This window comes from Hesperophylax consimilis, chromosome 20 (genome assembly GCF_061612785.1).
Source record: "Hesperophylax consimilis isolate HC1 chromosome 20, BYU_Hcon_1.0, whole genome shotgun sequence".
NCBI classification, from domain to species: domain Eukaryota; kingdom Metazoa; phylum Arthropoda; class Insecta; order Trichoptera; family Limnephilidae; genus Hesperophylax; species Hesperophylax consimilis.
In genome coordinates, this window is record NC_142855.1 from 21,378,507 (window position 1) to 21,403,288 (window position 24,782).

General features: G+C 36.2%; 1 protein-coding gene across 1 annotated transcript; it reads right to left on the reverse strand.

Moving 5' to 3' along the window:
• Positions 1-24,405, reverse strand: LOC149414328 (salivary endonuclease-like). The gene is made up of 7 exons (XM_089644137.1): positions 24,342-24,405; positions 9,404-9,594; positions 8,665-8,784; positions 6,647-6,821; positions 4,803-5,053; positions 3,745-3,900; positions 1-249 (listed from the first exon to the last, which is right to left on the reverse strand). The coding sequence occupies exons 1-7, from the start codon at positions 24,403-24,405 to the stop codon at positions 1-3; spliced, it is 1,206 nt and encodes a 401-aa protein (XP_089500263.1).
• Positions 24,406-24,782: the final 377 nt, after the last annotated feature.

A 24,782-nucleotide genomic window follows, 5' to 3' on the forward strand; every position in this document is an offset into this window, starting at 1 on the left:
CTACGCAAACAATCCAGTGTTCGCAATAACTGGAACATTTTTGACAGTCTTCTGGAAGTCGTCCACTTGGCAGCAGAAGGAGTAACCCTTGGAGATGTCAACTTGCGACCATTCCAGCCATTTAAAGGCGGTGGATCCTTGGCAGAAGTCCATACAGAAGGTCAACTCTTTAGCTTCTTCCATAGTCAGGTGCGGGTTGTTTATACTCACGAAAGCGGTGGCTTTCTTTGTGATTGAGTCATACACTATCTGAAATAACAAAATATACCGTTTAGACGGGACAATACTAAATACAGAATCTTAACGTCGTAAGTGAAGAAGCCATGCACAAAAGTATGCGACGCACAGCCCTTGTGTTTGAACAGACCTACGGTTGAATTTTCCCTAGCAAATCTTTAAAATAACGTGGGAACCATAGACATATGAATATTAGTAGACCTGCCCTAAGTGATTAAAAGCGTATTATCCCCACTCCCCATACCGGTTCCATTGGAACCGGCTGTGCTCGCGTATGGCCTCAAGTGAAATTTGAAAACGTGACGTCATCATTCTTGTGCGAACTATGGTCGAGGCATCATCGGTTCATTTTACGAAATAACACTGCAAAATGTTGACTTGTGATATGAAAACTTGTAAAAATAGATGTGAAAAAGAGAATAAACCCAATTGTCGTATTACATTCCATAAGTAAGCATTATTTTACTTTATTTTAAGCTTATTCACACCGTATTATATGGATCAGTTTTAGAAACATATACTATCACATCACAATGTAGCGATTCTCAAGTGTGCTCATCGTTGTTTACTGGGGTAAGTAAATTATGAAACATTTGTAAAAGTGTCTTAACTAAATACTCTGAAACTAACTACGACTCTGAAAATAGAAGCTGCCTTACTTTGCCGAATTTGGACTTCGCAAATTAGTTCATAACGTGGCGAGTAATTTGCGCTCCCATGTAAAAATGTCTATTCATTCAAAAGCAGATTTTACTTTTAAGAAGTAAATGGTGATAATATAATGCGAGATGCCTATTTACTGTCAGATTGATTTATTGACGAATCACAGTCAGCCTTACCCCCTCCGTTCTTCAACAGTTGATTTTACCCCTCGCCATTATCTTCACGTCTATTAATTCCTATGTCTGTAGTGGGAACCTAAACGAGAGTGACAAATGTTTGGCGCGCGGCCCATGTAAGTTATTTATTTATTTAGTTAGTTGACAATCATAGTACAATATGGAAAAATTGTTAGCCTAAATAAGTCATCAAGAAAAAATAATACACACTAGATCAAAGTTTTTAAAATAAATAAAGAAAATACAAAACAAAAAGCCTTTTATGCAGTGATCTCATTGATATAAACACTGCTATAATAACGTATTATCCAAGGTTGATATTTTCAGTTGCGAACTTACCAAATACAAGAGGTCCATAAAATAATATTTCTCTGATAGTTTGTAAATAATGTTTATGTCTCTATTGTTTATATCTCAATTATGATTTGATTTATATCTACAACCTCTCTCCATGGCTAAAAATGTATTGTTTTGTAAATTTTTCGTAATATATAATCTTTTGTTTTGTAATTTTTTTTAAATTCATATTCCTTTCTCACAAATTTAATTTACGTCACAAGAAGGAAATCCATAATTGGTTTTATTTTACTAAATAATACTTATGCACTAACTGATTAAATGTAATGTGTCAATTTCCCGAAAATGAATAAATAAATAAATAATGTTTAATCAGTACAGATTTATATTTCAATTGAGGCATGTTAAAACATCAGCTAACATTGCATTCAAGTTATCGGTGGTGTGTAAACTATTTATAACAGAATTTTAGCCTGAAACCGTAGTATGATTGTTACAATAATACATATTAGGAAACCTTTATCTAATTGTAGGAACATCAACATTAATATATAAGAAGTATCCAATGGTGGAATTATTCGCCTAGCAGGCCTAGAAAATCTATTTTTCTGTTGGGTGCATATTAATTACTTCTGATGAACGTATTACTAAAGTCCGAGATGTTCCTAGAGGAGCCCCTCAAGAAGTTACTAATTTATCGCCTGGAAAAATAAAACCTGGTGCTTATCGCTAATTTTGTAGTTGAAAAACGTTTATAAAATTTTAAAACTGTTTTATATAAAATATTTTAATGGTAAGGTACTGGTTTTATTAATCTTCTATAAAATGTTAATTTTAGTTTGTTCAAAATCTAAAATCTCTGAAAGTTCTTCATCAATTGCTTTGAAAATTTTACACAATGTTGCATTCAAATACGCGTGTGTTTTTACATACCTAAATTATATGAATGTCACCCACGACAGGTAAAAATGTGTTTAAAAAAAACAGAACCATCTGTTGGACGTAAAACCAATACGCGCTATTGTTTCTCGTTCTGCACAGACAGATTAAGCCAATCTTCTTATACAGGGTGTATCGGCACGTGCCTGACAAACTTTATACAGCTATTCCTTAGCACATTTGGAGTAAAAAATGTTATGGGCACTTTGCTGTGGGGTAACATTTTTTTAAAATTAAAAACAAAAAATATTTTAAAAATCCACACTCCATCACTGACATTGTTTCTCGTGTTCAACAGCTGTTATTAGCAAGTTTGTCAAAAAGCGTCCTCGCTCTTTCATACACACTAAATAATAATAGTTAAAAATGAGACGAATGGTGCCATCCCATTTCGTTGTGATTGTAAAAGCGCGCCAATGTAGGTGCGTTCGTACATTATTCAACGAAACTCGAATATGGCCAGATGGGTTTTCAAACTTTGACAAAGGATAAAACATTGGTGACATGTGGTTAAAATATGAATAAGAATTTTTTAGGTAAATTTTTAGATTTTCACGGCCAAAAGCATTTTTGTTGTTTGTTTTTGGGGTGTTATGCCGTGTTGCGCTAACTCCTTCTTTATCTTCGGATCTACCGGATCTGCCCTGATGATGGACACTGCAACGCTGTCCGAAACGTCGGCTAAAGAAGGAGTTAGCGCAACACGGCATAACACCCCAAAAACAAACAACAAAAATGAATTTTTTATTTAAAAAAAATGTTACCGGAGAGCAAAGCGCCCATAACATTTTTTAGTCCAAATGTGCTAAGTAATAGCTGGTTAAAGTTTGTCGGGTACGTGCCGATACACCCTGTATAAAGTTTGTCGGGTACGTGCCGATACACCCTGTATACATATACGACGTACCAATATTTATTTTAATATTACGCGTTATCTCGGTACCGGAATGCGATCGAGAATGCCTTGAATATACTACGACTTCACTCGTACGTTGACTGCCGAAGAGCGCACATCAAAATAACCACACCCCGCGCAGAAAAGTAAGGTTAGCAACAGTTTGCAGCGCATTAGTCGTGTAAATTGATGTTAAAAAAACTCAATGAGGACTTGAAGTTGGTGCGCAAGTGCAAAGTGCTCCTGGTCACCGGCAACTCCGATCGTTGTGTTCGTCCGTCATCGTAAAGATTCGGGCGACATCCATAGCCGCCACACCCGCCTTTCTACTTCCAGCCCATTTTTTTACACTGATTTTGCAAGCAATGTACACTATTTATATAACTCAATGAAAGTTACATACGTCGACTGAGTTGGTGATAAAAGGGAGCAATTTTTTAGCAGAACATGATGTCCTACCTTTTTATGAAGCAAATTATATTTATGACGTATTTTTCGTATTTTCGAGGCGTTTCAATGTAAAAATGCAATATGTACCTTGTAAAAGTAGAGAGGGACGGGAACCTGCAGCGCGGCAGCATTCAGATAGACGACCTGCTTTTCTCCAGTATCGTCCTCCAGCGTAAGGTCACCCCACGTTCCACTGTAGATCGTGGCCACGGATGCCAGTTCTGCAATTCTAACTTTTATACTCTGCGAATAAACATTGAAAGTATTTTTTTATTAAATGCACTCTAATTATGGTATTAATAACTAGCTGTACCCGGCACGCGTTGTTTTGGCTCCTCCCAGAACTTTAAAAACATTCTCGAACTTTCCTGAACCTTCTACACTCACCGACACTCTCTGCCACTCAGTTTGGAACCTCATGGAACCTTCTTGAACTTTCTCCTTCTAGAAACTTCTAGAGCATTTATTTATTTTATTTATTAAAAAAAAAAACAGTTTTTAACATAAAAAACGTACTTTGCACATCTCACTAGGGCATTCCTGTATCAAGATGTGCAGCTTTACAATTATATCATTTAAAACAATACATATATGTAAACTTAATATAATAATAACATTAAATTTAAACCTGAAAAAGAAAAGTTTATGACACGGTCGTTTCGTGACCGGTAGACAAAAAAAAACAAAATTTTAATAAAAAATGTACGAAAATTAAAAACAAAAATGTCAACAAAAGAAGCATTGGTAAAAAAAACATATATTATTTACATAGAAAACCATCATGAAATTTCTAGAACTTTCCAGACTCACCGACACAGTGAGCCCATTATGAAATAATCTGAAGCATTCGCGGCCTTCCCATAAAAAAGAAATGTGCCCGGCCACCTTCACCAAACTCTCTTACTTTCGATGTGACACCAAGGACTATCTACCACCATAACAACCGGTGAATGGCAGTGGCAGTGAAGAAAATTAGGCGGATAGGGAAACACGAGTTTCTTTTTATAATATATATTAGATTAGATAATCATTTTAATGTATAAAAGTACTCTTTCTTTATTCTTTGTTATTAAGGGTCATTTTCAAAATTGGAAGTGTTTGATTGGAGAATTCAAATAAGCGATAAAGTAGGTAGCTGCGTTTACCTTTTCCAAAATATCCCAGTTTCCTTCGTTCAAGCCTTTCCACTGGGGAGCGGTATTCAAGTAGTTGAAGGTCGTCCTCTGCGCTGTGACCAGGGTGAAGTCTGCACTGGCCGCCAGTTGACCAGGTACCAGAAGGTCATCTTTAAGATGCAGCGCGCCCATGGTCGGCCCAAGAGTCGCTATGAAGTTGTCAAGCTGCGTTTCGAGGAGGTAGAGGTTTTGCATTCTCATACCCGGGAAGTACAGGCCCTCTGAAAAGAACAGAAATTACATTAAACTAAAAAATGGGTTATCTACACTACCATCTACTCCTCACACTACTAAACCCTCATTCGTTCATCACTAAATTTATGGCGAAAATGAAAGTCACATTTCTATAATGTATTTTGTTTTGGCGAATCTTATAATGAGATGAAATCAAGTAAGAAAATATAATTCAAATTATCTGGAGTACTAGCACGGGCGATCGATACAGCCTTATGTCAATACGATATTCATGAAATCCGTCATATATCCGTCAATACCGACAGTCAGCAGACAAAAGCGGCTGCTCCAAGGTGTCGAATAAGCTGTCAACTTACACAACTCTTGCAAAATAACTGGCTTATCAATAATGGGAATGAATTAACTAATCTCTTAGAATTAAAATAAATCGTATACACTATCAATAGACTTAATTAATTCATCCGAGACGCGATCATTTGATTCCGTTCCAGTTTGGAGAAACAAAAGAAGTAAGTTATGACTAAAGATATCATTAATTAATTAACTCTCCTTTTAGCGTCAAAAAGTACCTACATGCGGACTGCCAATATCAAAGTTAATATTTCAAATAGGATTGTTACAAAATGACTTAAATAAGTGAAGATGAGACTATCATACTGGTTGTGTTACACAGAGTCATTATCAACTTAATTGATAGTCCTGCCATCCTTGCCACTATTAAACACCATGTGCCGACTAGGAATACAAGACAAAATATAACATTCTTCTGTAATACATACACGTCAACTATCAGACACACTCACTGACCAATAGGATGCATGATCTAGGCAACAAGTATGGGGGTGCTATTGATTTATTTATTGACTCCATTTATAGAACTAAGCATAATCTATACCAACACTTTGTCGAATCCTACAAATTAGAGTAGCGTTGGTAAATTAGTTTTGATGATTTGTTTTATATGTAGTGTTGTTGTAATTTCTTTTTTTACTTTATGTTACTCTTACGTTTTACTAATATTGCTTCATATTAAGTTTTATATTTTTTAATTATTTCTCATTATACTTGTAATCACAATTTTACAATTGTGTATTTTGTACCTTCTTTACAATGGATTACATCTATTTACTGTCAGTATCTCCTGTATAATACAGATATTCTCCTATGTACACTGCATCATGTATCACTTCTATGTAAAAGCCTTTTTAGGCGTATATATATAAATAAATAAATATTCCTTAACGGCTGGTCGTGGGAGACTGACCACTTTACAACATATCGGCAGCATATGGCTGTGCACGAACCTGCTCGCAGATGTATGCAGGTAGTCGAAAAGATACTTGAATCGTCGAATATCGGATACTTGCGTATCACTGTAGAAGACGGGCCTTATGTTAGGACACGTTGCTCGTAAGCTAAGAGCACTAACCTAGAAAGACTCGTGGTCTTTGGCAAAGTATTTGGCATAGACGCAAGTGAAGGTCATGAACGCGCTGGAGTGTTCGACTATCATTGGCTCCACGTGCAGCGCAGGACTGCGAATAATGTAGGAGGTGTATTCACATTAGAAATTGTTACTATCCTCAGCCACCAGGAACTGACTCATGTAGAAGACTTACGTTGGAAGGTAGGAGGCGTGGTCATCTCCTGCGTCAGCAAGTTCACAGCGCTTTGGAGGTGCCACACGTACTCCACCCTACCAGTGGCCTTGCGAAGGCAGCTGGTGTAGGTGAGATACTGTTTGCCGACTCCTTGCACACCGATCAGGATTTGTGTGACGCCTGTCGCACAAAGCTGTAAGCAAGAACAAAGATACACTCTAACTATTTCTGTAAAAAGATTATGATGTGACATCTTAAGGTAAATAGGTGTGATGTACGTTAAGGTTGGTCATTTAAAAAAAAAATAATTTTTAAATTCTAAGAGCGATAAAAGGGTGCCAAACGTGTTTAAAAATTTTTAAATTACTGATACGATCGTCTTTCTCTAGTGTATATAAAAGTTGCTATGAATCCTTTAAACCAAGTTTTTGTAATCTTCTATAGCAAATGTATGTATTTAAGAAATCATTTAAAAAAGTCCCAGTTCTGATTATTGGAGGCGTGAGGTGGGGGCGGGAGGAGTACCGATTGCCCTTAGCGCAAGCGCGATACTTGTTGTGTTCTTTAAGCCGTAGGTCGCGTTGCACTAGTTTTCGCCATGGAACGTACTCGAAATGCGTTAAAAAGTCCCTTATTTGGTAAAATTTGCAAAAGACAATGTTTTACCAATTTATTGTGATGTTATGAAATTCTTTGAGTGGACCAGGTATTAAATAAAATTCAATGAAGAGACTAAATTAGAACCCAAATTTCAGCAAATAGAGTGTACTGTGACAGCACGAATTAAAGAAATATGTAGAAAGGATTATATTCCCATCGTTACACACACGTTTTGCCCATTTGAAATGTAAAAACCTTCTTAAGTCACATCCTAAAATACCGGAGAAAAAAATGGAAGAATTCCGTCGCAGAAGTAAAGTGCTGTTTGATATTTCGTCTTGCAAATGCAATGATTTCAGCAAATACGACTGTCCTAGAAATCATAAATACCTGTTAATGAAAAGAGTTTCCTTACTGACCAACGAACTACACTGACAAATGATAATAGGAAAAGTGGATACCGCAACAACAAAAAAAAAAGAAAACTGTGTTGAAAAGGAAACATTTGAAGCAAAAATCCTTGTGCACGTCTAAAAAGGAAAGCACGGTAAGACAACTACTTCTCTACTTGATATTTCCACGTCTTTTGCATAAAATGAATCCGATTGTAATGATGTTTTAAAACCTAATGTTGTACCTCAGAAAAAAGCAGGCTGCGAAAACCCCTTAAACTACCTTTACTGGATATTAATAACATAGATCTACAATTTACCGACATGCATCTACAGACATCTGGTAGGTGGCATGGAAACTACAAACTACAACAAAAAAATGATATCATTTAATATAATATAATCTCATGTACTAACGGAGCAGTTGGGACTATGAATGGCACCCCTCTATAAATAAATATGCTTCACCACTATCTGAAATATTTCTACATGTCCTATACTTAAAACGTTTGGAGGACAATGTGACCCCCCTTTTAAAAACGTTGTTGTTAATTCAATGTTTATTAATTTATTTTTGTTTTCTTCACTCTTCTATATAAGATTTTTATATTGGGTATATACATTAAATGTTACTTTATAAATATCGTTGCATACAATAATTCTTCTACATTTTTTTAATGTTTTTGGGCTTCAATTAAATGTTAAATAAAAGATAATCTAAAAATATCAGAAATTATATAATGACATGAAAAAATGTGTGTGTTTTAAACATCAAATAAGTTATGTTAAAATGTCGATATTATTTGTATATTCGTTTGTTAAACTATGCAAGCAAATTTACTTCCTATTTTTTTCGCAAATCGTGACGTTGAAATAGATCCTTTTACCTAGTGTGTCGAGTTGGTGCTTTTATGTTGACTAGAATCAGGATTTACCAACAGTTAAGCTTCGAATTTACAATCTTAAAAAAGAAGCATAATTCGCTTATCCTTCTTCGATCTTCAAGTGTATGTATGTTTAATTTTAAAAAATGAAGTGTGTTACCGTGGTAATTTCAGCAACGTTGGTGCGGCCAGGACAGGAGCAAGTTATATGATGCAGGTCATCACTGCCTTGGAACCAGTCCGAGCTGGTGAACTTGGAGCTTTCGTTACACATGAGGATCTGGAAACAAACACACAAGTCACAAAACAAGCACACTGAGGAGTGGCAGCAAATTAGGCAGAAATAAAAGAGAGATGGAGGAAAGGTGATAGCGGTTAGTAAATAATTCAGTCACCGCTCCTTCAGTGTCATAGTTTCACGTCCTTTTGATTGCGTTCTTGAATCCTTCTAATTGCCTTTTTGAATCCTTCTGATTGCTTTCTTGAATCTTTCTAATTGCCTTCTTGAATCCTTCTGATTTCCTTTTTGAATCCTTCTAAATGCCTTCTTGAATCCTTCTAATTGCCTTCTTGAATCCTTCTGATTGCCTTCTTGAATCCTTCTAATTGCCTTCTTGAAATCTTCTGATTGCTTTCTTGAATATTTCTAATTGCCTTCTTGAATCCTTCTGATTGCCTTCTTCAATCCTTCTGATTGCCTTCTTGAATCCTTCTGATTGCCTACATGAATCGTTCTGATTTCCTTCTTAAATCCTTCTGATTGACTTGCAAATATAGACATATCATTTCCATTCACTTGCGCTGCAACATTTGATCTGAGAACACTGTAACGCCACGTGATTAATTAAAAGATAATTCTAATGAATCAAATAATGTTTGTTGTTTGTTTGATATCTCACCGCTGTTTCAGGCCTTTCGTCATTGTAAGCAGGCCTCAGCTCGTTGCCCATACAAAGGAGTTTTATCTGCGCTCCTGCCGCCAAGTCCAGAAATCCTGTGGTTCCATTTGGTGCCAGCAGGACCTCTCCTGGTAGAGCCACTATTGCTGGAGCATCCTCGCTTAGACTGGATATGGCTACGGAACAAACGGCTGAAACAAACGTTTGACATATTTATTTTATATTTTTCAAGCTTCTAGACTTTAAAACTCCGTTGTAAGAGTTTCTAAAAGAAGAAGAAGATGGTTTTAAAGGGAGTTATGTAAAGACGAATTTTAGAGGGAGTGCGCTTATATAAAAAAGGGTTATCAATAGCATCGTAAGCGAGACTGTTGTGAAAATAAACTTCTATACAATAGGGTACAAATTTTTGTCCTTTTCATACAAAGCTTAAATTTGGTTGAGAGGCCAAAATACAGGGTTTTCCAATAAGAGGTGTTATTTTGAATAGCCTGCTATTTCGGTAGATGTTACTTTTGAAGCTGTCTTTTTTGACATTTTTGACAAGTAGAAACTACGTCATTAATAAAATTGGAATGATACACGCTTCAACAACGCATTGAAATTATTAAAATTCATTTGATTGCCACCGAGGTGGAAACCTTGGTGGCTTCGTCAACAAGCAAAATTGTTGCACCTGGGGCTCGGAAAACCCAAGAGTTATTGTTGAAAAGCTTCTCTATCCTCAACATGTGAATGTTTGGTGCGGTTTATGGTCCGGCGGATTCATTGGACCTTACTTTTTCGAAAATGAGGCTGGAGCAACAGTTACGGTGAATGTATTGCGCTATCGAAAGATGATTAATGGCTGGAATTGGATGGTATTGATCTGGACAACGTTTACTTTCAACAAGGAGGCGCTACGTGCCACACAAGCAACGAAACCATTGATTTTTTACGATTGTATATCAAAATAACACCTCTTATTGGAAAACCTGTACTTCGTCAAACCGAAGAATTAACTTTTTTAACAAAATATATGGCAAATCTCTGGTACGGTTGTGTGATATTTTATTTATTTGTATTTAAATTACAAAATATAAACCATTAAAGAATTCAATTTTTCAAGATTTGAGAGACAACTTTGACTTTTTTTCTACGATAACGGTAATTTAAAATAAACCTTGCCTCTAAAAACAATCTATTATGCAAACATTATGAAATATAAATAAATTATAAATGGTTGAAATGCGTTTTTTTTGTCGACATTTTAAATTTATGTAATCAAATTTGGGATCCAACGTAAATCAATCGATATAATTGCCCATCAATATGCTTTTTTAATAATTATCATCGAACTCTATATTAAAAAAATATGTTAATGTGTGTATACGAGTATATTGTCTGTTTGTGCGCTTAGTTCTTCTTAACTACGCAATGGATTTTGATAAGGTTTTCAATATCATTTAGACAATTTTTTCCGGAAGGTTTATATAAATGGATATTATATTTATAGAAAGTAGAGAAAAGTGGATGTCTTGAAATCAAGTCGTAAAATATATTTTCGGGCGCTTACACTGCTAACACTGCTAAACCTAATGAGATACATAGATTAAAATAATGTAATACGGAATTGAATTTTATACAAAAAAAAACGAGGAAAGGAGCTGTAGAAAAAGTCGGGGACGACCGAGGAAGACACAGCACGATAAATTAAGAGGAAGCTACAAACCAAAAATGCGTATATTCTTGGTATTCCTTATCATTTTAAAATCACTTGACAAATGGAGTCTAGAAACGTTCGATTTCAAGCAAAAAACTGGTTTTTATTTATTTTGTAAATAATTTTATTAGAAAGAAAAAAAGTTAATCAAGTGAAACTGTCATAGATAATCTTAGCTACAATACAGTATTTTCTAAAAGTTGTTTCCTTTACGCATTCATACATTCCTATTGAAAAAAAATTTTTAGTACTTTACGTTTATATGTTTTATTGAGTAATTTATTTGTTTATTTGTATTCTACTGAAACGATAGGAAAACCTTCAATTTATCTAAAGCATATTTTTTGGTATTTATAATGTACACCAATTCGTTATTAAAGATTAATAGTGAATTAGCATTAAGCTTCGCCTTAAATCAGATACAAGAGTCCGGCCATGTCAAGAGTCAGGTTAATGGATTTATGAATTTGAATGAGACAAGAAGTGTGTGTTGTGACTGTCCGTCCTATCTGCCTACCCCTGCGGGGAAACGGCTTGATTGTTAGTTAGTTATAAATAGTTACCTCTAGGACTGAATTCCTTCCCATACAACTCTGCTGATTCAAACGAAGATATTTCTTCAGAATGTATGACTCGCACCGTAACCAATAAAACCAAAAACAAGGCACAATTAAATTTACACATTTTGAAAATATTTTTTTGAAAAGCGAAACTTTTTAGATTAATTCAAAATTACTTTTTTGGATTTTCATCCAAAACTTAATGACTTAAGTAAAAGTAGGACATATTTATATGATGTTTTTTCTTATCTTTAGGATTATAGAGATAAAATATTTTTCGTTCATAGTAAAAAGGTTATTTTTAAATTTTATTTTTCTCTTAGCTGTAGTCAATGGTGTTGCCCGGGTTTTTCACAAAGTTACAAATATACAGTAATTACTCTTATTGAACTGCAAAAGTCTTCAAAACTCTTCTTACTCAAGCGTCCTAATTTTCATCAAGAAATATCAAAAAGTGGTGGAGAAAGGGAATTTCAGTTTTTTTCAAATACTACGTAAACAATGTTTTTCCTTCTGTTTTGAAGGTCAAGTGTGCAAAATTTCATCAATCTTGGAATAAAACTTGCAGTACAAGTGGGAAACTGATGAATCACATTTTAAGTTGATTTTGTGGAACTACTTTTTTTGATTTGAGAAATTTGACTATTTTTTTATGTCATATTTACAAAAAAATATAATTGCTAAAGAGTTGTTTTCTGCTTCTTCTTTAACATGCGAAGCATAAAAAAAAGTTTTTTAGTTTCTATATGCGATGTGAATAACATCATGTGAAACACCAGTTTATTACGATTTTCCGGACACCGTGTAATATGCAGATTCAGTTTAAGGTAGATAAATCGAGGATAAAAATTTGAAACTTAGTACTGGTTTTTATCAAGATACCGTTAAAAATGTGACTACCGGACCATTTCCTAATAATATATTAGTCAGTCAGAATATATCTGATCACGTGTTCAAAGCATCCGGCTTGTGTGTTGACTCGACCTCCTAATTGTTCCTAACTCGCTTGAATGAGGTTTTTATACCTCCTTCTCTCCAGCGTTCAGTTTCGCTTTTGCAAAACGATATCGTGCTGGGCCTAGCTAACTCTGAATATTCCCCGCCCCTGTGGTATCGCACACAGTAAAATAAGGCCTACGCTTTGGGGTTGATCTACAATAAATCCCTTAACTTCACGTTGTGTGATTTGTTAATTCGAAGCCCCCCCGCTATGGGGTGGTAGGTATTTAATGTCTCCTTTCTGTGGTAACTCCCGGTTCTTTTTAGCCAAAGCGTGGGGAAAACGTCCATCGACCCTCAGCGAGTTCTACAAGGAACGAGTACGTGTCTCACCTAACTTTCGAATACTGGACCCTATTACTAATCGACCTAACAGCTTATATCATATCTTTAGAATTTCCTTGTATCCCCGCCCTTACCTAATGTCCCCGTGTTTATAAATTCTAGATTGTGACATAGAACCGTACCCCCCCCCCCCCCCCCCTCTTGTGTACGGGCTATTAAACCCTTCGTTGAATAGTGTGTTGTTTCCGCATAAGTACTGGGACTCTCTCGTCGGCCTCTGTAACGATGTACTGAAACTAGATAAATGGATTTAGCTGTGGTTAGTAAACTTTGGGTGTTGCGGATGGAAGTGGAAACGAGAGAAAAGGAGATGGGAACGGATTAAATGACGAGAAAAAAAGGTTTTTTTTTGCAAACTGGGTCGGCACCTCACTGCCCCAAATGAAATGGTCGCTATTCTTCCAAATGCAAAACCCCAAGAACCAATACGTGTCTGGCTTTCCCCGAGGTCTGGTCTAACTTCTTCTTATAGTCGCCTTGACACCTCCGGACCGCTCACGTCAGAGGAAGAGATAATGCACCTGTTGGAATATCCCAAATCACCCCGCCCCGCTTCCTCCAACGGACTACTTTACTGACTGTAAAAGGGGAATTTTCATTGCGTCCCTTATCATGATGCTAAACGCGTGCATGTTTCAAATAGGTTTGTTCTGGTGAGGCTTTCAACGTCCACTAGCCGCCAGGCCTACTATCCACCTCACGAAGGTTGCTGCAAAGGATCTCGAGGGTTTTCCAGTCGAGTTGCATCAACCTCCGGGTAAACCCCGCTTTAGTATGTGTTCGTCCTCCGATTTTGAACCCTCGTTCATCACGCCGACGTCCCCTCCACGCGATTTTGAAAGACTTGGAGCCCGTTCAATTAAACGCCTTCGCAGCGAACCAAGGCCCAAACATTCCAACTTGACATTAATTTTCATACTGCCTTCTCGTGTCCTCTCATCCGACCCGGCTCCGCGAAAAGGGATGACCTCCCGAACTCTTCGTGATTCTCCATACAACGTTGACGCCCCGAAATCGCGTGATGAGGAAAGTAGAAAAACTTCTGAGCTGAGGAAGTTGTGTGCTTTCTCAAGACAGCTTACGAACAACATACTCCAACGGTGAGTTCTAAGCCGAGGCCAAAGGTATTCGGGAATTTGTTAGTGAACATATAAGGTTATACAAATATTATTAATTTGATTTTTTTATTTGTTTTGAGCATGAGTTGGTTGCAGCTAGTCGCTTCCATGTTGATTTGAGGTGCCTCTGCGCGGCTGCCAACTCGGTAGAATGTACGACTTTTGTCGTCAGGCACGGACGTCGAGTGATTTATGGGGTCCCTTTTTTTCCTTTTGGGTCGTGTGTCGCCACTAACTGCTTACAAATAAGTAGGTCATTGGCCTCGTGCTAAACACAGCTGTTAGAAGCAAGCAAACAGTTCTAAATGTGATACTATTTTATCAGTTGCAGCCCCATCTTCGTCGCAATTTTAACGTTCTGGAAATATATATTCATGCAAGATCACTCACCCAAAATCGTTATATTACCAGTCCAGTCGGGATATCGACGACATGTACATTAATCCACGTCCAGGGGCTGTAGGTAGGATGTAGAAGCCCCTAAACCGTTAAGGGTTCGTATTAAATTCGAAATCGATTATCTATGTCACCCGTCTACTCGCCAGTAGGAACTATAACCATATTGTATCTAATTTTTCTAGCTAAAATTTCTACTTTCATACGCCGCTCCGTAGATAGCACATAAATTACCTGATACTAGAATTCGGAATGTTTAAGCGGATCATTTCTTTCAATAGAATGGTCTCTTCCTCCCTAACCGTAAATTGATAGTTGACATGCATCGGTATCTGTTGGCCTCCACTGTACCTAATCTAGATATCTCCCCCTAACGACTATTTTAGAGCATCTAAGTAAGCATTTGCCGAGATCTACCCAAAACCCCCTTCCCCTCCCTAGAACCTTTCATATATTATCTGCCACGTTCACTTCGATTTTTTTCACTCAATTCTTATATCGTGTAGACCGTTAAAACCTTCCCGTGTTCGCAAGGAAAACACTGTCTATACCCCCAATTCAAATGAGCAATTTACCCTACGTTTTATATATTGGAAATTAATTATTATTAATTTTGACCAGAAGGTCCACATGTGATTTACGAATGATGTATTTAGCTCTTATTAAATTCTATTCTCCGAGTAAATTCATTCGCCGCGTTTCTACACGATTTTTATTATTATTTCTTTTTGATCAATGTACGCTGTCTCTTCAATTTCACAATAAATTTAGAACTTTGACTTAGCCGTTTTCGTCTGGTCATTTGATAATTATTATGGTTCTCTATTTTTTTCTCCTCTAATGGCACACGCGTTATTATTAAACATTACCGCAGTCGAGTTTCATCGTTTTATATTAGTCTGAACCAAGAGACTCCAACCCGTGAATTTAGTATCGTCTAATTATGAGTTTACCCTTTTTTTTTGGTTGAATCTAATTAAATTTTAAAACACTTCAATTATTTCAATTAATATTAAAACCACAACTTCACTATATTTAAAACTCTATCAGTTTAGTTTAAAGATAGCACACCAAACTGTCGCGACGTTAAGTTATCGAAGCCCGACTCCAACCAAGTTAAAACGAAAAAGCCCTGATTTCCTCCAAACAACGCTATTTAATAATGTTCTTTCGAATAAATCGACTTAAAATTTGTGCGACTTTCGCCTTTATGAATTCAAGGTTTCACTTCCCGTTAAGTTTAGAATTGCATAACCCCGTTTCAGGATTTTTGGCCCCCGCCTGCCGAGTTGAGGTAGACACCTACCCCCCTGCCGAGACGGGTACAGGCGCGTACTCGGTGGCCTGACTTCCGAGCGCCCTCTCGTAAATGATATACGGCGATGTAGATTATTGCGTAAAATTATTTGATTATTTTTTCTCGTACACGTGTTGTGTCCGTAATATTGGTTGATTTCCGGCCTATAGACTAGGTGTAGCTCATTTCTATATCGTTGTTTTCGAAATCTTTCCGAGAAATTCGCTATTGATATCGATAATATAATCGATAAATTATCCCAACTAACGGAAGCTTTTCACCTATTATGTCCAGCGCTTGCGCAATCCAGTATCCTTCCTTGTGTGCTGCCTTCTAGCATTTGATTGGTGTCTACACGATCCGTGGGTGATCCCAGGACACATATACCTTCCTCTCGGTGATGACATACGTAGGCATTCGTTCCAAAATTTGATTCGACACGTTTTTTGTAATTTCGCCTACCTGTTTTGACTCTTTTCGTGATATCCGCCGCATATCTTCTGGTAATTTTTCGTAACCCATCGCTGTCCACTACCCGAGTCGGTGACACCTCTTCCATCATGAGCTAAACTACCTTTCGGGTTTCTTTTCGATTCCTGGTCCTTCCTTTTCGGTGATCTACGCCCAGTACATCCCTGTTTTTACAGTTTTTTTGCGTCTAGTTTTAGCCCAACCCATATACCCCTTTCTCGCTCCATCCAGGAATTTCAATATATTATCCTCGTAACTTTGTTTACGCGCAAAAAAAGGTCGTAAAATTTTGATCGTTAATCAAAGACTTCGTGACCCATTAACTTTTATGTCTTTTCTTAATTACCCAACTTGCATCTCCCCCGTGTTAATATAATTAGGCAATTTCGGCCAAACATCCCATCTTAAGTTAAAATTCGTGTCCATTGTCAACACTTGAAATAGCACTCAGAACCTCAGCGATCGTAAACAATTCTCTCTATGAGGATCACCTCGTAATATGTCTTCTGGACCGAAACATTCTAAAAAACCATCTTCTTTCGCCAAACCGTCACCCCCCTGTTTCGTTATCGCTGGTTGGGTATCGCTTCGTTTCTACCTTAGAATGCAAATTTATCGTCGTTCTCCAAGTGCCCTTACACGCATCGTGAGACCGGATCCCAAGGTTAGCTCAACAGTAAATCAACCTAGAGTGTTTCGTGTCTTTAGACCGCCCTTAGTCTCCGTGATTGGCGAAAAATTATTTAATTGATTTTGGGAATGATCTGATTCGTTGAGCTCCATCACGCCTCTTTTCAATTATTACGTGGTTAACACCTATTACCGACGTAGGTTTCTATAATAAAGCTTCTAGTATGTCCCAGAGATGTCCATAGTCTGTTCGTTTCTCCCTATTCTCTGAACGTATTTTAATTTATGAAAAAAAAATTCTTTACGTTCCTTTACCCCAAACAGGTCCATTACACTTGTCCGAATAAATATGATGGACGAGATGTGAAAGTGTAATTATTTTACAGAATACGTCTTGAAGTATCTTGTGAATTCATTCTTTACAGGCCTGCAGTCCCATTTTTATCAGGAAAACTTATAATTTTACAAGAATTTTAATAAATTAACGATTTGTTGAATTCTGATGATACAGTGCTTATTGCTAATAGTATAGATGATCTACAGTCTCTCGTGTCTAGGATGAACCAAGTATGCATGAAGAATGAGTTAATGATGAATGTAAGTAAGTCTAAAGTAATGGTGTTTGAAAGAGAGAATACGAAAACAGTGTGCAGTATAATTGTGAATGAGGAATACTTGGAGCAGGTGGTTTGTGTATTTAGGAAGTATGTTCTAGAGAGATGGGAAGGCTGACAGAGATATTGAAACAAGGGTAAATTCAGGTAATTCCATTAATGGAGGACTGAACGCAGTTGGCGCTAAAAAAAATTGTCCAAAGAAGCGAAGTTAGCAGTCCACAATGGAGTGCTGGTACCTATCCTGATGTATAGAACTGGCAAAGTAAGGATGAAAGTAGATTGAATGCTGTTAAAATGAGATACCTGAGGCGTATGTGTGGTAAAGGCTGATGTAAGCGTAGTGAGTATGATCAAGAAGCGAATGAGCTAAGAAAAGAGTGTAAGGAGAATATAAAATGCAAATGTGAATGATAGCAGAAGTCGGGGACGCCCGAGGAAGACATGGCACGATCAAGTGAATCAAATACTTGAGTGAGGCCATGTTAAGAGTCAGAATAATAGAAGAGTATGTATGAATGTGAATGAGGCAAGGAGTGTGTTCCAAGACTGAGTTGTTTGGCGGTCTGTCCTCTCTGCCTACTCCTGCGGAAACTGGGGAAACGGCGTGATGGTTAGTTAGTTAGTTAATGAGTTTTCTCGGTGCAGGAAGCAATATGGCCATCAAAATTAAGCCAAACGCTGAAGAGACGGGAATCGGCCATTAACGAGAATTAAAAATTTACATAACATCTGATTTAAATGTATTTTTAATAAAAAAATGAACTTTTTATTCTAAGCCACATTTATTTAAGATCCCGATAATGTTTTTAAAGATAAGATATTTATTTTTATTTGTAATTTTTATTGAAAACAAAGGGATTATATTTTAATCCGCAAGTTCCTCTTTTGAAAACAATTACAGATTTATTTTAGATTAATCAAAAAGAAGCGATTTTATAAAAAAAACTCGTTGGATAATATAATGTTTTATGATGTGGAAGTATAGCACTCGTATAATTTAAATTAATTATTCTTTTTAATTGAAATTAAAAATCAAATCAATTATTTAAATAAATTAATTTTAATAGTTAAAAACTAGTTTGCACGCCGCCACACGTTGATATGTCTCAGTCTGTCTGAGCAGATAGAAAAACAATAGCGCGTTTTGCTTTTACGTCCAACAGATGGCGCTGTTTTTCAAAAAAGTATAATTATACCTGTGTAAATAACAGATGACATCTGTATAATATAGATATATAAAAACGCACGCGTATTCGAATGCAACTTTGTGTCAAAATTTGAAAGCAATCTGTGAATAACTTTCGGAGATTTAATATTTTGAACAAACGAACATTCACATTTTATGTATAGATAGATTGATTGGGACTTGTTAATAATATTACATTAATAAAGTTCTTAATGAAATAACGTTCTTGGCTAGGCTGACAAAACGGAAGACATTTTATTACATCATATATATCTAGCGATGCTACTGGAATATTCTGGAAGGATCGCCAATGCAAAACGCATTGTAGCGGGAACACTCTAGATGTAATGCGAGCATTCGGTGTTTCTACCTAAAAGTCTGAGCGTTGTCGATGCACCCGGACCCCTATACAGGGTGTCCGGAAACTCGTAGTACAAGCGGGAAACTGGTGAATCTACATCACATTTGGAGTCGATTTTGTAGCATATTTTTTTTGATTTGAGCTTTCGTTATCGAGTAAATCGGGTAAGAGTTGATTTTTTTTTTATTTTTTTAATCAAATTCTTATAAATTATTACTGAAGATCAAAGTACCCAACTAATTAAAACTATTTGAAAGTAAAACAAATGAAGAAACTCGGATTTGAAGCATTATTTTGAAATCACCCTTCATTTAATCCGGTGTAATCATAAAATATTTCTGCTCTGCAGGGTTAAAACATCTGTTGTTCAACCCTAAACACCAGAAAAAACTTTAACCCTAAAATAGCCGAAAAATATTTTTTTTTGGTTTTTTTTTTTTGTGAAAACGCTCAAATCAAAAAACTTTATGTTTTTTTGGGTTCCCCATGTGGTGTAGATTCTCCAGTTTCCCGCTTGTACTACGAGTTTCCGGACACCGTGTATAATGAGGCGCGTCGAGATGTACTCAGTCACTCATAAATTAGCAGTTTTACGAGTGACCAACATGCGAGCACTGCGACTGCTTGCTGCATAATGAAGCGGCTGACCACAGACTGCCATCACATACTCTTCGTTCATCACATAAGCCACAAAATACCACTGCTAATAGTATGGATGATCTACAGTCTCTAGTGTCTAGGATGAATGTATTGTGCATTAAGAATGAGTTAATTATGAATGTAAGTAAGTCTAAAGTAATGGTGTTTGAAAGAGAGAGTACGACAAAATTGTGCAATATAGTTGTGAATGAGGAATACTTGGAGCAAGTGGATGAGTTTTTGTATTTAGAAAGTATGTTCTAGAGAGATGAGAAGACTGACAGATATATTGAAATAAGCGCAAATGCAGGTAACTCCGTTAATGGAGGACTGAACGCAGTTGGCGCTAACAAAAAATTGTCCAAATAAGCGAAGTTAGCAGTCCACAACGGAGTGCTGGTACCTACCCTGATTTATGGAAGTGAGGCATGGAACTAGCAAAGTAAGTATGAAAATAGATTGAATGCTGTTGAAATGAGATCCCTGAGACGTATGTGTAGTAAAACCATGTATGATCGTGTGAGAAATGTGGAGATCTGCAAAAAGTGCAAGGCTGATGTAAGCGTAGTGAATAAGATTAAGAAAGGGACGCTTAGATGGTTTGCGCATGTGGAGCGAATGAGCGAAGAAAAGAGGATATATAATGCAAATGCGAATAGTAGCAGAAGTCGGCGACGCCCCAGGAAGACATGGCACGATCAAGTGAATCATATACTCGAGTCTGTCCATGTCAAGAGTCATAATAATAGAAGAGTACGTACGAGACGATGTATGAATGTGAATGAGGCAAGAAGTGTGTGCCAAGACCAAGTTATTTGGGGGGTCCGTCCTCTCTGCTTACCCCTGCGGAAATACGGCGTGATGGTTGGTTGGTTAGTTAGTTAGTTATTTTAGTGTTTGATTCATTTCATATTTCTCCATGTGTTGGTACGTAGCATCGTTATACCTATACCTTTCCTGTTGATTTCCTTGGTGGATATTTTTGCTGTCCACCCACCCAATTCCTACCTTTTTTATGCCGACTTAGTGTAAGTTTAGTTTACTTGTAAAAATCATCTTGCCAACGCCTAAGCTGTGTCTGATTACGGAGCCCAGGGGGGTATAACTCCTATCGAAAATTGGAACCGAAATAATGTGCTGTCATATGATTACCTAACTATATCCACCAATGAAAAACTCTGAAAGTCGATGGATTAAACTTTCCGAGTTTTTCATTGGTTTATTTTTGAATAAGTAGGCACCAAATGAGAATATTACTGTCTTTATCGAAATACAGAAAAGTGTAACGTTATTACATTTACACGTAAAAAAACAGCCGATTAATTATACTTACAAATTAAACCATGTACCCCTACAACGAGTGGAATCAATCAGAAATCTTGGAGTACTGCTAGATTCTAAAATGTTATGACCATATTGAACATACTTTATAAAAAGCTTATAAACAATTGGGATTTTTTATACGCCTTTCACTACAGCACACATACTAATTCTGCTATATATGTCATATGTAAGTTTTCGAGTTAACCTCAGTTATTTGGAATCCTCAATATCAAACATTCATTGATCGTATTAATAATATCAAATCCAAATTTATTAAACACCTATTGTATCGCTTTAGTGATCATCGGTTTTACCCTACCGCTTTGTATAAAGCAGAAACATCTCTGATGCCCTATTCTTATACAAAATTGTGAACAGTCTTGTTGATTCATCATATCTGCTAGAAAAGATTGCATTTCGTTGCCCTGAACACAACACCAGATCGAACGACTTATTTAGAACACCACACTGTAAAGCCAAATATGCGCAAAACTCTTTAATAGGACGTATCTGTAAAACTCACAATGCCTCTAGAGATGTACACATTTTCAACTGTAACTTGAAAACATATAAAATGGAACTTACTAAACTGATAACAAAATTTTTTATTTTGTGAAATAATCCTATCATCTTAGTTTATTTTATTGTTTTTATTATAATCATGCGAAAACTGTATTACTACTAACTTCTGTCTTTAATTGTTTTTATAACATTTTGCTATTCCTTTTCTTTATATTTCTTTGTCATTTATAAATATACTGTATAGGTGCAAATATTGAATCAACCACTAGAATTAATGGAACATTATTGTTCTGATATTTTAAATAATTGCTGTTTATGCTAAATATACAAATGACTGTTTCCTAAATAAAATAAAATAAAAATATATTGGCATATCTATGGTTTTTTAGGACCAATTTGTTTCGTACAAAAAGCCTGCAGATATCGATCTAGTGTGTGATTTATTTATGACGGAGTCACCTTGTTCGACCGTGTCGAAACTTGTAAAATCGCGATTTCGTGCATTTTGGTGACCTTTATTTTTAAGGTCATCATGACAGCTAAATACTTATATAATACAATATGATACATTGTTTACAAATAGTCGATAGCATATCAAGTTTGCAAACAACTGACACGCACTGTCATACAATGAATTATGTATCAAATATTTTTTTTTAAACTTTTCAAATCGTACATAATACATTTTTAACAAATTAACATTTTTGTATATATTTTTTTTTTAAATTTAGATTTTTTTTATCGCCTGGAACGCTGGGCGGAAGTATGTAGAAGGACTGTTTTAATTTGACAATATTTTATACCACTGGTATCACTGCTAAACCAGTAACGGATAACCGTGACTAGCATAATTCATTCTGTGTCTAGCGTCCTAACCCGCGGTAGACTACTGCCCCCGTCGTTACACCGCGAGTTCCGTACGAATTCTCTGTAAACATTATTTTCGTAATAAATTCATCTTTAGCAAATTCGAGAGTTTTAATCAACATCTCCACAGCAACACTGACCACCGATTTACAGATTATTATCTGTAAATCGCGTGGTTATTTTCTCTGATACCAAACACACCTATTAGTGGGATCATTTTTTCTTTAAGTTTCTGTATGTGCTGCTTTTGATAAGTGTTTATAGATACGTAATCCCAGATATTTTTCACCATCTGAACTTTGTACGTGTTTTCTTTCTATTTGCAATGGTTTATGCAAAGATATATTATCTTTGGGTTTATGAGATGACGTTTTTCTTTTTGGTGAGCCTAAGATCATGTCTCTCGGTTTTTTAATGATTTTCCTTAATTATGATAACAACTACTTAAGTGCCTAATGGATAACTATTGAAATGTCCACATTAATCAATGCTGTCATAAAGATCACGTAACGTAGCTAATAAAAGCAAGGATTAACATTGTCAACTAAATATCTGATTTAGCCATCAGATCAGACCCAGTATTAAATGATACATAAAATTAACTAACCATCTCGTTGTTGCACAGCAAGGGTAGGCAGCGTTGACGGCCGGCATAGTCCAGTGGTAACGCATTGGACTGCCATTCCGAAGGTCGCGGGTTCGAACCCGGCGTGCGCAAATAAATTTTATTTTATTAATTTGTGTTATTTCACAATTAATTAATTAAAATAATATACAGGGTGTCCGGAAACTCGTAGTACAAGCGGGAAACTGGTGAATCATCATCACATTTGGAGTCGATTTTGTAGTATATTTTTTTTTATTTGAGCTTTCGTTATCGAGTAAATCGAGTTTGAAGTTGATTTTTTTTTTTTTTTTTTTTTTTAATCGAATTCTTATAAATTATTACTGAAGATCAAAGTACCCAACTAATTAAAACTATTTGAAAGTAAAACAAATGAAGAAACTCGGATTTGAAGCATTATTTTGAAATCACCCTTCATTTAACCCGGTGTAATCATAAAATATTTCTGCTCTGCAGGGTTAAAACATCTGTTATTCAACCCTAAACACTAGAAACAACTTTAACCCTAAAATAGCCGAAAAATATTTTTTTTTGGTTTTTTTTTTTTGAAAATGCTCAAATCAAAAAACTTTATGTTTTTTTGGGTTCCCCATGTGGTGTAGATTCTCCAGTTTCCCACTTGTACTACGAGTTTCCGGACACCGTGTATAGTATATTTGCGGCACGTTCCAGAGTGGAAGATACTACCAGTATCGCCCTGGTGTAAGACCACCATTCAGAATTGAAACGTTGCTCCAAATGGCTTTAGCCGTGTTTAGTGACTAGATCTGAATAGCCAGGTACTTCTCCACCTTCCTCTTTCCCTTCCCCACTTACCTTCAGCCTCACAACATCCCCCAATTGGGGATGCCATAGTCTCACTGGCTCCAGACGGGAGCATTTGGGACTCTTGTGAGGTATTCACTATAAAAATAAAAATAAAAGAGAGGACGGACTGCCAAACAACTCGATCTTGGTATGCACTCTTTGCCTCATTCACATTCATACATCCTCTCGTATTATTCTGACTCTTGACATGGCCTGACTCAAGTATCTGATTCACTTGATCATGCCATGTCTTCCTCTACCGTTCATATTTGCCTCATATATCCTCCTTACACCCATTTCTTCGTTCATTCGCTCTACATGCCCAAACCATCTAAGCGTCCCTTTCTTAATCTTACTCATTACGCTTACATCAGCCTTGCATTATTATCTCAACATTTCTCATACATGGTTGGATCTCATTTCAACAGCATTAAGTCTACTTTCGTTATTCCTCTGACAGTTCCATGTCTTACTTCCATACATCAGGGTAGGTACCAGCACTCCATGGTGTACTGCTAGCGTCGCTTCTTTAGACATTTTTTGTTAGCGCCAACTGCTTTCAGTCCTCCATTAATGGAGTTACCTGCATTTACCTTTCTTTCAATATCTCTGTCAGCCTTCCCATCTCTCGTAAAAAAATAATTTTAAGATTAAGAGAATTTAAGATCAAAATAAAATATAATCTAAGACAAAAAAAATAATTGGCTTCATTCTACACATCACAAAACAGTGTACATTTGAATTATTATGTTTATGTTGATTGTTTTGTGATTAATTCGTAGAAGTGCATTTAATTATTATAAAAATTTCGTGTTAATCAAAGTCAAAAATTTTATGATTAAGTTCTTATGATGAAGTATTTTAGTTTTTTTTACTATTTTGACAGCTATTTCAGCGTTCAAGGCCATTCTCAA

Excerpts from the sequence above, each read along its gene's own strand:
- LOC149414328 (XM_089644137.1), bottom strand. The coding sequence starts at position 24,405 with ATGTCTAAAGAAGCGACGCTAGCAGTACACCATGGAGTGCTGGTACCT. Across the intron at positions 5,054-6,646 it reads CACGCCTCCTACCTTCCAAC|AGGGCCTGTACTTCCCGGGT; the intron begins GTAAGTCTTCTA and ends TGTTCTTTTCAG. Across the intron at positions 3,901-4,802 it reads ACTGGGATATTTTGGAAAAG|AGTATAAAAGTTAGAATTGC; the intron begins GTAAACGCAGCT and ends GTTTATTCGCAG.